Below are 14593 nucleotides of genomic sequence, written 5' to 3' on the forward strand. Positions count from 1 at the left end.
CGTGTCGGAGCGTATCGCGAGAACATTAAGAGTTACAATATCCCTGCTGCCATGAAGCCTCATTGCACCCTAAGAAACATGCTTGTGCACCCTAAAGATAAAAGGGACCCGCTCAACACAACAGAGGTTGTTTATTCCATCCCTTGCAAGAATTGCAATGAAACTTATGTCGGTGAGACGGGGAGGAAATTTGGTAAGCGACTTGAAGAACATAGGGCAGAGGCAGATAAGGCGTGTGTTAATGCTCGCACGAGAGCAAACAGAAAAGCATCTCAATCAGCTACCAATAAATCGGCCATCACAGATCATGTTCTCGAGAAAGACCACATAATTGACTGGGAGGAGGCTAAGATTTTAGGCAAAGAGGCAGACAGATACAAACGATGGATCAAAGAGGCAGTGAAAATCAGACAACATGGCACCACCATGAACAGAGACGAGGGGCAATACAACCTAACTCACGTATTTGACGATCTCCTGAAGAAACCAACTGGCAACCAAGTTGCTAAACAACAACGAGTTGTACACAGAAGGTCGTCAGTGTTGATAAAGGAATCTGACAGATTCCGAAACGTCCACAGTAAGTGCTGTTTTATTGGACTAGAACTATGAAATTCGTCTTTATGATAATTATTCTGGTAGTAATAATAAAGTCCAGATTAAAAACAAAAGTTTCTACAGATTATCTACAACTTTTCGAGGGGACAGTTTTTATTTTATTTTAAAGGAATCTGATCAAAAAGTCTTTTATCTATTTTAATTTTCTTTTGGTTTTGGTTTTTTGGTCATGAAATTCAGTTTTTATCACTCCAAAGGGAACGGTTTTATAATCATCTTAAAAAAGAAAGAAAGAAAAACAAAATAAGCAATTAAACAAACAAAACAAAACCACCAATATATAATTTACAGTTAGCAAGTATCCTTACCGTCTTTTCCAGCAGAATAAAGCGACCATAATGATTATCAAAAGACAAATGGTCGCGCTGAGACCAATTATTAAAGCGTCCTCTGAAATGAAAGTAAAGTAAAATCAAAGGAAAGCACTGGTGTCAATGGCTCAAAATAGCCAAACAGCGCCCCCACGTGACAGATATTGGGGCTGACGACGTCCAATAGTACTTTGGATTAAAGCTTCCTCTCAGTAACCAAGAAATTTAAACGTGACTTGTGCGAGTCAAAGACAAAATATGAGATTACATACCTTATGGGACGATACTAAAGTAAAATTAAACTCGTAATGTCTGATTTATCTAATTAAGGGATCTATAATGAGCGTTTATTGCGTTTCGACAGTATTTTTTGTGGGACATGAGAGCACCTCAGACCTATCGAATTGCATTCTGAATACGAAGCATGTCTTTCTGATATCAAATAATTTTCATTTTTGAAAATCACAATATAATACAAATTTTATGACAAATTATAAAATTTGATATTTTTCAAATTTTGATATATAACAGTCCTCGAAGTAAATTATATAAATCTAATGATATATTCTTAAAGTGTATGTAGCTGGGAGGAAAAGCCGACGGTCAATTAAAAATTTTGACCTTTCATATTGAAGATATGGATTTTTTTTCCAAAAAGACCTAATTTTTTGGTGTTTTTGGAAAAAAAATCCATATATTCAATACGAAAGGTCAAAATTTTCAATTGATCGTCGGCTTTTCATCCCATCTACATACACTTTATAAAGTTTACTTCGAGTACTGTTAAATATCAAAAATATCAATTTTAATGATTTGCCATAAAATGTGTATTAAATTGCGAATTTCAAAAATCAAAATTATTTGATATCAGAAGGACATTCTTCGTATTCAGAATGCAATTCGATATGTCTGATGTGCTCTAATGTCCCAAAATAAATACTGTCCAAACGTTCATACCCCTTCCCTTAAAGATGTACGTATGATCGAGTTTGACTTTGTTTTGACTATCTATTATTACTAGCTATTACTTGATGGTATATGTACGTTGTACATTGTACAATGTTTAATTCTTGTTTATTATTGTGCTGGTCACGCTCGTGTTTTCGCTCTTTAATACTGTATAATCTGCATTTACTGTATGTTGTTTGCTGATATATTATAAAATGTATTTTATATAAAAAAGAAAACGTGTATTGGTTATGACTTGGATTAGCTTCTCTGTATCTTTCAATGGTTGGGTTATGAAGATCTCCGTTTCTTTTTGTTTGTTCTGAGCCTCAGTCCGTTTAGGGCCGGTTGCGGAGCGCTGCATGATCTGATTCTTGGAATAATTTTTGCTTTTGAATGTCTTTTTTAACATGTTTAAAATAATAATTTTCTGATGTTTTAGTTCACTGTGTTTGACATGCATAGTAACTCAGGGTGGTGGAGTGTTCTGCGTTTTGCCGGTACCTTGCGTCCGCTCTGTTTCCTCCCGGCTTGGTTCCCCACTTATGAGTTGCTGTGTGATTCCAATCTTGTACAATTTTGTACCCGATTACCTTGCAATAGTGTGTATGTGTAATAATATGTTTAAGTTATTATGCCAAGTGTAGCTTTTAGATCTGTATTGTAATATTTATTATACTTTGTTAGCTGATATAATATTTATTTATTTTTTATTGTGCCTTGGATCAAACTCGTATAAAATCTAATGGTTTTACCATTAAGCCGCTCGATTTTTCTCATGGTTGGGTTATGCAGTTCTCTGTGTCCTTTTGTTTGTGTTCCCATCTGTGCCTCTGTCCATTTTGGTCCGGCTGCGGAGCACTGCATGAACTGACTCTTGGAATCCTTTCTCTTTTGATTTGATTCTTGTTTTTAACTTGTTTAAAATTGTTAATGCATTGTTGTTGTCGCCATTATTATTTTTACTTGATTGGACTTGCATAGTGACTCAGGGTGGTGGACTGATCTGCGTATTGGCGGCTCCTTGTTTTTGCTTTCTTTCTCCTGGCTCGGCTCCCCACCTAAGAGTTGCTGTGTGCTTCCAATCATGTGCAATGTACCCGGACAATTTCTTGAAATATTGTGTATGTGTAACAGTATGTTTAAGTTAGGCTAAATATTGTTTTTAAATTTTTGTTCCCTAGGTTTTATGTTTTGTAAAGCGCCCAGAGGCTATTTGCGTTGGGCGCTAAATCTCTCTTTATTATTATTATTAACTCATTGTTGCTAATGTCAAACTTGTCAAAGTAATTGTGATTGTGCCACAAAAGGTTAAATACCACTAATAGGCCTGGGCGATACATTGAAATACGATGAGGAACTATTTGTTTTCATGGCATTCGAAAAGACTGCATTAAAATCGCTGAAATTGATCAAGTTATAAAAAAAAAAAAGTACTTTTTAGAGTTTGATGCTTCAAAATGGTACATTTTCTCTCATTATATGACATTTTTGATGTAATAGTACCAAAATTCATACGCACGGCTTCGGTTTTTAGTAAATAGTCGCCCTATCATATTGTAACTTTCAGCTTCGAGGGCGCACTGTCATTTTAAGGTGTTTACGGTTCAGTGCGTTAAAACAAGAAAAGTCTCAGGTCAACCTATGTTGAATTTTTGATCATTTGTCATCTAAATCATATAGTTTCACCTGATATTGGTGGCATTGAACTGTGAGAGTTCTGAATATGAGAAAATTCCACCCGAAATTAGGCATTTTCCCATTGAAACACGTGTAATACATAATTAGTGGTATTTAACCAAAAGTAAATGAGAAACATGTGGTTGTGGACTTAACATGGTTTGGAAACAAACTCTTCATAATATGCAGTCAAAATATTTCTCGTTACTTTGATTTTTTTTCATAATATGGATTGAAATTGGTTAACATCTGAACACTTTAATTGAACAAAATTTAAATATAATTTTTCGAAAAAAAGTTCATGGACAAAAAAACTTTATTAGTTGTATTCCTTGCGCTATCCCTTTCCAATCCCACCAACGCGATCCTGAGTTGAATCTTTGAGAAAAAGAGCATAAAAAGACATGAAAACAGAGCGAGTAGTGTAGCAATCCTTCATGCAACATTAAAATACCGATTTCCTTACCATTAAGTTCGTTTTGGTCAGTTTTCCCAAGTGTTTCTGCAAGAACTTCGTTTGAAATGGGTCCTTCTCCACCATTCGTCACGCCATGCACCTGTACAAAGTAAAAGGAAACTCTGTTCTCCGAGACTATCGACCATTATTTTACATTTTAGAGAGGGGAGAGATGGGAGAGAGAAGGCTATCCAGGTTTAATCTTCTGATGCAATGGTGCCCAACGGTGTAATCAAGGAAAGGAAGCACAATAAATATTGTAATACTTACTGAAATCCCATATTTCGATCCTGGTTGTAAACCAGTTATGTTGCCGATTGCAGTTTCATCATAAACTGGTGTTATAATGGTAGTGATTATATCTTCGTTCTTTGTTCCGGTTAATACGTATGCATTTAACTCGCCGTTCAAATCTATTGGACGCATCCAAGTAAGTTCAATTCCCTCCGTATAGCTCCTCAATACGATCAGATTTCTAGGTGCTGAAGGAACTGCCATCCAAGAAATATATTTTTTAGACATGGTATTAAGATTCATAAGATACTTATTATAATGTTAACAGAGAGGGATTTAAGTTCCCAGAAGTCAATTTTATCATGTTTTACAAAGCAAAAAGTAGAAAAGTCACACATACCTGATGGTAGAGTCCAGGCAGTTACAAATTTGCTAAATGGTCCAGTACCAACTGATGTAAGAGCTCTGACCCGGAACTGAAACTCTGTATAGTGTGGTAAATGTCCAAAGATGACTGATGTATCGGACGTTGAACCATTACGAGGCCATTCGTTTGATTCAGCTTCTGCGTAGATATCAAATTGATATTCATAGAGGATAATGTCACTATTGCATTCATCCTCAGAGGGTGGTTGCCAACTAAAGCTCAGCTGTTCTTTGATGTTTCCATCGCTATGTTCAATATCGCCAGGCGGTGCATCAGGACCTTTAAAAGATAACATACGGTATATTAAATTTGCAATTAAACCGATTTACATATCATCAGGTTTCCCACGACTACTGTCCTCAAACCGAATCAATTGCCACTTATGTTTTGCACATCTTTGCAAGCCGTCGTGCTTCTTTTTTTTATCGATATCCAGAGTTATTACGGATTCTTGCAAATAGTGGGGAGGCGACAAGATGCTGATGGAGGTTGATTGTTTTAGCATGTAGCGAGTCTGCGTAGGCGATTCTGAGCCTCCGTTTAAGAGTAATAGCTTAATTAATATATGTGACGTTGGTATGATTCAAAACATGATGGGGTTAATTTTAAGGTCAACAGAGGTCACATTTTGATATGAGATACATTGTTAGGAAACTTAGTGCACTCATGACTTCATGAGTTTTGTCCAAGGTCATTAGAGGTCATACGAATTACGAAGGTCACGGCTGGACTTTGTGGTCTTTTCAGAACGTACACTTACCAACACATTTAGTATGCGCTGATCCTTCAGGGCTAAGAATACCTTCCGTTGAAGTTGAATCTATATGTCGGAACACACTGATGGCAAATTTATAGCCAGTTCCGCCTTTGAGATTATCAATCCTTTCATTAGTATCCATAGTAATACTGAACGGTACTAAAGGTTGGTTCTGTTTTGCAAAATAAACTTGATATTTCTCAGCTGGTCCAGTACCATAGTCGATGCTCGCATCCCAGGCATTCCATCGTAGCGTAACTGAAGTTCCGTCAATCGTAATATCAGGCATTTCATATAGCGCTGGCAATGCTGGAGAGGAAAATATAATTGCAAATCACAATTTGTATACAAATTCGTATCTATGATAGTAGTAAACGTTTACATATGTTTGATTCGGGGCATATATTAAATCATAATTCCTGATTGACAGATGTCACTTTATTGATCAGAAAGAAAGGAGTGACATGTCAATATAGATTGACACACAGGAAGTTCCAGAAGTATTTTTGTTTACATTCCTTTGCTTGCTTAGAACAATGGTTTTTTCTTATGATAAGACAGGAAGTATGTTCCTTTACATCTCTTTTGTTCTTTGAGAACAATAATATGTCTACTATAAAAGCAGGAAGTCACATGAAGTGCTTTGTTTTTTTCACAACAATAGATTTCTGAAGCCAATTAATATATGACAGTATCTTATTCTTATCTCCATATATATATATATTGCCTTTGCAATTCTGTCTTTACTCCTGATGAGGTCAGAGCCACATCTGACGAAAGCTTGAAGCATTTTCACACAGCAACTTACTGCACCCGTAATGTAGTTTTCACACATTGACAGGCTGCACCAGTATATAAAATTCAGTTGCTATATTATGATGTTGATGCAGCTAATACTGATGATGAATTACTTTCAAAGTAAGACATGAATTATTTAGCATGATTAGTATATTAATCAATTTTCAACCTACCTTGTCGACAATCGTTGCCTCCCCAACCATCAGCGCATTGGTAATCGGCGCACACACCTGTTGCTTTGACGCAAGTGTTATAATTCTTGCAGTGACATTGTAAATCACATAGATCTCCGAAAAGGCCAGTGGGACACGTATATGGTTCTGCAATCACAAGATGCATACAATACGGGGTCAATTATTTCTGTGAGGCCGGGACTCCGATACGACGACTAAACACTCCTTGAGTAAAATATGAGTTAAGATAACTTTAAGCACCCAAAATATGTGAAAATCATGTTTAGATTAAATACAATTGATCAAAAATGTTAACAAAAGTGGTATATATATATTTTTGAAACTATCTATCGGTTACTGGTGTGCATCAGTAACCGATACCTATGGGTTACCGGTATTATCTTTTTCACTCATCTACATTCATTCTGTTTAACTTATTATTTAACCAGTTTTCGGTAATTTTTTAATGAAATCTAGAAGCAGGCTAGATGTTGTTGCATCATATGCAAATGTACAGCACCTTGACATAGATTAAAACCACCACCGTATCCATTGTCGCATGATCCAGAGCATCCTCGCTCGTTGTCGCAATTCTGACAATGGCATGTCTGTTCACAATTTGCTCCATAGGAATTACCAACGCACGCTATGGACAAATAAACAAAATTTTAAGGTGGTGTAACCTCTTGATTGCTTTACATAACTTTTATATCTTAAACGTTAGCATTATTAAAGACACAATCTCAAATGAAAATGTTTTGGTTAAGAATAGTTAAAACTAAGATGTGTCAATTACTTATGCTAACAAACCGACCGACTTGCTTTCCTTAAAACTATGACAGAATAAAAATAAATCCGGTTTTTTATTTCTAACATTGGAGCACATTTTATATGTTGCGAAGGATGTCAAATGCAAAACAAATAATATTTTGGTTGTCATTTCTATTTCTATAATAATACTTAACAAAGTTGTCGGAGCAATATCACGCTGAGAAACAACATGGTACTGGATGAACAACAAATACTACACTACAAACTACAATCTTAGGTTGAGGCCCCTATACAATCGTAATTTACATTACTAGTACTCAACATCCTCAGATCTACCAGTGCATTTTTAAAACCATTGATATTTTGAATATTGTGTATTGAAGTTGGCAATGAGTTCCAGTCTAGAATGGTGCGGGGTAAAAACTGAATTTGTAAGCAGTTGTTGTCGGTCCCATGACTCTAAACTTGGCCAGATGGTATTGGCGGGTATGGGATGCTGTCTGTTTCTGAACATAATCTGGTATGGGAATGGCAATGAGATCTTGTTGGATTTTAAACATAACGGTTAATCGCGATTCCAGTCTTTTTTCCTCAAGGTTGGGCCATTCAAGTTGGTGTAGGTCATCGACCGCGGGCTCTTATACACATTTTTGTTTTTTAATTTTAATTTTGATGACAAAATTTTTCTTCCGTTATATACCATATCGTCAAAAACAAACAAACAAACAAACACACACACAAACAAACAAACAACAAAAACAATAATACTGTCTTTAGGTTTGTATGTCCTAGTAACACGATGTGCATGAAAATCTAACGCATTTTTCATGAACTTGCTGAAATTGAGAAACAATTCACTTTGTTTTAATAAGTGATTATCTTACCAAAATGATACAAACTGTGAAAATAGTTCATCCCTTTCACACCCGCATAACTGGCCATTTATGCCTCTCGTTAACCATATCAACGAACAGGATTAATTCGCTAACCATGCTAACACGCTAATGTTTAACACGCAAATTTATCAGGTGAGCAAAAAATTATTGTATGTAATTTGAAGAGAGGTTTAACTATAAACGTACAGAGTGTATCAAAATGATTGGTATATCCATCATCATTGGAGTTTATCGAAAAGCCTGCTTTTTCTAAATGTTACATTGGATCATATATTGAAATGATCATAATTTATAGTTTTATGAAAATTTATAACATTTATCCACAAACTAGTTGGATCATATACATTACGCAAAAAAAGTTTCTTTATGGTTAGGAAATTTACCCACTATTAAAATCTAGGAACTAATTTTGTACGTTTGCTAAATAATCGCATGCGGGTGATTGTCCTGCTTATTTTGACACCTCAATCACTACCCTACGACACTCCTGAGAAAAGATTTTACTAACACAAGGTCGAAAAATAAAAATTGCAAAAGGCCTATTCAAGTTTTCAGCACAAAAGAACACAAAAAAGAACAAACAAACATGCAGATACATTTTTTGTTTACTTGCTGAGCACATTTTAAGGAATCATACTGCCGCTTACAACTTCACTTGAGATTAATCTCTTTTTCTTTCAGTACTTTGTGTGTCCACCGTTGGTTTCCCTTACAGCAGCCACGCGGCGTCATTAGGATGATCCTAATGAGGTGTCAAATGTTACCTTGCTCAAGCCCGTTCCTCTCATTGATAACGATTCGACGCAATCCCACCAGAGTTGTATCTGCCTTTATCTTCTTGTTGACTCAACTCTTGAGCTGATCCCAAAGGTTCTCCAAGGGGTTAAGATCAGGGCTTCTGGAGGGCCACTCAAGTGTCTCAATTTCTTCTGCTTTGGTAACATATTGAACATACAGTATCTTCCAAATTGCTGTAATCATGACCTGTTTTGAATCCCTTTTCCAAACCCATCTCTCAAAACGTAAATGTCTTAGTACCCACTCAACTTTGTCTTTGATCATTCATCTGCACAATAAGCCAAGGATTACCCAACATGCATCAAGGAAAATGCTTTAAATTCAAATTGAATAGACTTCTTTGTAATCTTTCATTTGTCGACCTCTTGGTACTTAAACATTCATATCTTTAGATTTTAATAATGAGTAAATTTCCTAACCATAAAGAAACTTTTTTTTGCGTAGTTTATGTCATTTAGACTGGGTAGTCTTATACAAATTCACTAGAAACTGATAGTTAGTCATCATTTTGATACAGCCTGTACAATGTAGAGGGGAGTCAGTGATGATAAAACCTTATAAATGGTATTCAAACTTACCTGCTTGACATGATTCTCCATTAAATCCAGCAATACATGAACAGCCGACAGGATCTGGTACGCAGAATAAGTTGCCTTGGCAATTACCGCCAACAGAGCTAGAACATACAATTGTACAAGATGCACCCCATCCATTATTGCCACATCCTGAAATAAAATATTAAATATTGAATATATAATCGTGACGGGGATGTGCGACCCGAATTGACCCCGTCATTTTTTGACTCCTTCTCACTCAATGTCCTACTGTTCCTGTTTCGCTGTCGCTGTAACGATTCCTTGTTTCAATGGCCCATATTGGTGTCACATTTCTGGTGTACGTCCACCGGGCTATATATAAATTTCTTATCGAAAGACTTAATAGTAACGGTGTCGGTGCATCATAAACTCTCTGCATGTAAAAGAGCGAAATCTCCACTCTGAATTCGGAGTGAACCTGTTTTAGCTCTATTCGAGCTAGAATTCACTCTCAAAGAGCCAAAATTGTTCACTCGTTCATCTTCCCAGGGGCGGTCAAAAGGTTCGTTGAACAAGGCATGCTACTTTGTCGCACCGTAATGAATTTTGGTCTCATTTGAAATTTGATCCTTCAAAACATAACTGCAACAATTTGCATCACTTTATATAGGCAGGAAACTCTGCAGTGGCAGTCTACTTCCTTGAATTCACAGGTACTGCCAGAAGTGAACACAGGGTCATCATGGAAATGTCTTCCGACGGTGGTGAAAACTCATTTAAAATGTAACAATGTACAGTTGCTGTAAATAGCGATGAAGTACTTAATATTCAACAGCAACGAAATGATCCTTAGAGTTCAAGGATGGATTGAGGTCCAAAAGACTTACTGACGTCACCACTAATGATATACGTGCTGGTAGAGTGGCATTGATAATGAATAAAGAACCAAACAAGAACGATAAAATAGCCAAAACAATTGAAAACGCTGATTAAAGTGTTTTCAACATAAATCCATTAACATTCCAGGGTGTCTTCATGATGAGGTCCGAGAATCTTTATGCACAAAATTGATACCAGTTGACATATTCAGTTCCACACCTTTTATACACTTAGAATAAGGACCAAGACAAGTTTCATCTATATGAGGTTAAAGGTGACAAGACATACTTTAATCAATGGAATTATGACTCCATTCAGTTGAAGTCCTTGGATCTCCCACCCCTACGCAGATCATTACTCGGTCACCATAATATAAGATCTTCATCGCTGTTTTCTGAAATTCAGGGAGAGTCTTGATGACAGTTAGTTCATATACCAAATAAAAGTACAATTATAGGCATATATCATACAATTTTGATAGCAAAATTGAGGCAAGCCATCAAGTGAAGAAGGTTGGTAATGGGGCTGTTCTTGGACCGTGTCCTGTACCCTATTCTCGGTTTGCCAAGCTACCATTCACGAAAGAGGGGTCAGTTAACTAAAGCAACAATATTGTGGTCCAGGCACGTCATTCAGTTTAGTGAAACCAATTTTAGAATTTTAAGTCCTACTTTAATAATATCTGGTTTGCTGGTGATCAATGCTGTTGAGCCTTAACTGTAGAGTGGCTCAGAAGACTTCCATTTTGTTGATATAGAAGGTTTCAAGAAAAATTGCGACGGGTGCATAAAGTTATGCAATTGTCATGTTCAAGATTGAGATATAACGAACTTGTCTAGTACTCTTTAAAGTACCTTGTTCTACGAACTTATTGACCGCCCCTCGTACCTTTCTCGAGTCAGTAATTTATTTATTGTTTGTTATTGTATGAATGTGCAATGATGAGATGATGTGACGTGCTCTGAGTAATTTAATGTGATTATTTATCTCTGTTTACAAAATTAAGAGATATTTCATGAGTGATGCCTTTTCTCTTCACATTCATCAAGTTGATCAAAACAAAATGATCATATCTAATTTTGGATTGTTTGGGGAATATTGTAAAGTGGATATGACATCATGTTGGGAAACCCAGGAAGTGATGTAATGAGAAATGTTATGTTTATTAAATAATATTGGGAATTCCCAGATTGCTCATCTAAGTGCATATTACCTAATGCTGGTTGGAAATTCCCATTTCTAAAATAAGCTGCATGTGACCGATTGGTATATTTATAGATTGTGAGTATAAAGGTGAAAGCATTTTATTTTGCTCTTTGCAGAATATGAAGAGAGATTGTAGACTCTCTGTTTTTATCATTGAAATGAAGCTAGTATATGGATAATATAAGTGTTCTCTTTCAGTTACAAAATTTGAAAAATATTGTAAGGAACACTTGAGATTTTGGCTTTTAAAACCTACATTTTGGTTTTAAAATGTGCTTGGATAGGTCGTTTTCAACAGATTTACCACATCCACCATGCTATAAACATTGAATTGCGTTATCTGATGACCAAATGAAAAAAGTGTTTTTAGGGGCAAATGTTAGCTTTCGTTCGATTAAAAAAAAAATTCTGATTAGATGGAAGGAACACCTGAGGTTTTGACAAAAAACAGAATCACAGAATCCTATTTTCCACTAGTATAATCAATTCAATTCAATTCAATTTTATTAAAAAATAACCTCGTGGCCCTAAGGCCAAATTGCGTTTTTTTACATGGTATAAAATATACAAAATCAATACATGCTTTTAAAATCAAAATACAACAGCAATAGAAAAACAATTATTAATAAAATAAAATAAAATGAAAACACAATATTGCACCAGAATCAAGCACTGACATTGCCACAACACACCTAACTTATATAAAATTATTCATGCTGCAAAAAAAAAACCCAAATTAGAAATCCTCGCTCAGTCATTTACATAACTCAAGCACTTACTATTTATAGGCAACGAGCAACATACCAAATTACACTCACAAACATACTTGATGCAGCAAACATGCACTCTCCTTACAATACATGAACACTCCTAAATACACACTACCCATCTTACTCACATAAAAACATGCACAGAAACATTACACCAGAGAGTTGATATTCTTGAGAGGGCACTCTATTCACGTGGTTTCTTTTCCAACGCTAAAAGATCACGAATTTTGGTGGTTTGCAAATGAAAAGTGTCCGCACTATCGATTGATTACGTAACTGTTATGAATAATTTATTAGGTTTTTCAATGCAATCGCCTCGACCCATTAATACATATTATCTGTATTATCAAAGTACTTGGAATAGCAATCCGGTGAGTTCACTGAACTACGCCCTAATACTGATGGAGTTTTAATGGCGTTTAATGGCGCTAATCCTCTCCATATACAGATGAACAAATACAATAGATGAAGGTCAACACGTATGACCTCCTATGTGACATGTTATATGTGATGTACAAAAACCTGAATATCATAAAGATCAGTATTCGTTTGTGCATATGCCACTGCACATATACGTTGCTAAATATTACTCATTATATATAATGACAAATATTGGTATTATGACAATACGGTATATACATTGTATATAAAACGACTAATAGATCCTACTATCATGGCGTCAGGTCAATGTTCATCATACCCCGTATGTTTCTAAAAATTCATTCATATTTGAGACAAATTGCTGTGCCAATTTTATTGGTGCACAGTAGATGCGTGTTTTTTTAAATTTTCATTTCCTTTTAATGAAAGAATTAAGGTTTTCCACTGCACGGGGCCACAAGGGTGATACTAATTTTAATGCTATATTTTCAAAACGAATACGTGCTCCCGGTTGGCTCTATAGCGATTTCACAGAAAAGGTATTTCTAGTGCAATGCCGCGTCGCACTCTAGCTGAGAGCGTAGCCTAAGTCATTCCGGACTCCAAAAGGGCTCTCCATACACAAATGAACAAACACAAAGGAGGTATAGTCTCCTCCGTGACCAGCTTGATTTCGATGGAGCGGAACCAAATTGGCTGCGGAGGAGACGGGTCATTTTTCCATGCAAATTTTTCAGTGTCAGCCGCCTGATTACACTCACATCCCATCAGCCTCTCTGGAACATGAATATATATTGCACTTTAAAAACTGCTATATACACAATAAATACAATAAAAAAATGCGTAGGGACTAGACTCGCTGTGGTTGGAAATAATGGGTAATCGGGTGTATCGAGGTGGAAACTGTGCGTAGATGCATTTATAATAGAATCGTTTTTGTAGCCAAACCTTTTCATATGAGAGAAACTCCATTTTTGGAAATTGTCAACTGCGCAAGGAGTTAAGTGCTTGGAGATCTGCACAAGGAGTTACGTGTTTGGAGAACTGCTCAAGGAGTTAAGTGTTTGGAGAAAGCAGCACCATTTCTGTACGAGGATTTTATATGCAAAGGATATGTATACATCAGCCAGCCAGAACATTGTACCAGAACACTATAATCATCAAGAAGAAGACTGCCGGCTCGTAACAAAGAATATAAAAGTATACATTTTCAGAAAGGAAATAATGCAATAAATCCAACTAGGATACTAAATGATTCATGCCATAAATAACAGGTTTTCAGAAAATCTTAAATTTTGATTACAATTTGATTTTACTTTACTGACCCGAGGAAGGTATACGACTATATTCAGAGTGGGCTAAAATACAGCTCAACGGGGAGTGTGGAATTCACTCTTTTGGACTTGCTTTTACATTTAGAGATTAGACCAATCACCTCCAAAATTGAGTGTAACCTTTGTTTTAGCAATGGTAGCATGACAAGACAGCAGGTAAAAAATAAGACACTAATAAAAAGATTTACCTCGATAGAATAGAACTTTGGAAATTTCCAAATCGTCCCAATGACATGTTGTTAGAATTAATTTACCGGGACAAATACGCGAGAAGCATTTGCTATTTAATGCTAAAATGGGCCAAAATGAGGACCATTTTGTGGCATAAAATCAAACCAAAGATGCACACCACAATTTTGCGTCAATTTCACTCCTGGTATTCGCGTCAGGTCCCCGGTCGGTATACGCTTCTGACTATAGACTGCACAAACCTGCAACCTGCTATAGTTCATTAATGTGGATTTCAGCTCCAAAGCATCTTAGCACCTAAAACACAGCTTTAATATTTGTTGTGCGCAATACATGTTTAATCCATCTTCTTGAGATACTTATCATTTTCGTTAGCTCATGTTTGTCTTGCAGTATATTTTGGTATGCACACTTAACGCCATTGAATGTT

General features: G+C 36.0%; 1 protein-coding gene across 1 annotated transcript in view; it reads right to left on the reverse strand.

The window, feature by feature from the left end:
* The window catches only part of LOC140170880 (protein sidekick-1-like), a 9310-nt gene extending 2741 nt beyond the window's left edge, over positions 1-6569 (reverse strand). The window contains exons 1-6 of the mRNA XM_072194085.1: positions 6404-6569; positions 5436-5741; positions 4649-4954; positions 4285-4505; positions 4024-4114; positions 927-1008 (exon numbers count right to left, since the gene is read on the reverse strand). Coding sequence (XP_072050186.1) covers positions 927-1008; positions 4024-4114; positions 4285-4505; positions 4649-4954; positions 5436-5741; positions 6404-6569 — 1172 coding nt within the window. The remainder of the gene's footprint in view (positions 1-926; positions 1009-4023; positions 4115-4284; positions 4506-4648; positions 4955-5435; positions 5742-6403) is intronic.
* Between the last annotated feature and the right edge of the window lie 8024 nt (positions 6570-14593).

The sequence above is a fragment of the Amphiura filiformis genome, chromosome 15 (assembly GCF_039555335.1).
Source record: "Amphiura filiformis chromosome 15, Afil_fr2py, whole genome shotgun sequence".
NCBI classification, from domain to species: Eukaryota; Metazoa; Echinodermata; class Ophiuroidea; order Amphilepidida; family Amphiuridae; genus Amphiura; species Amphiura filiformis.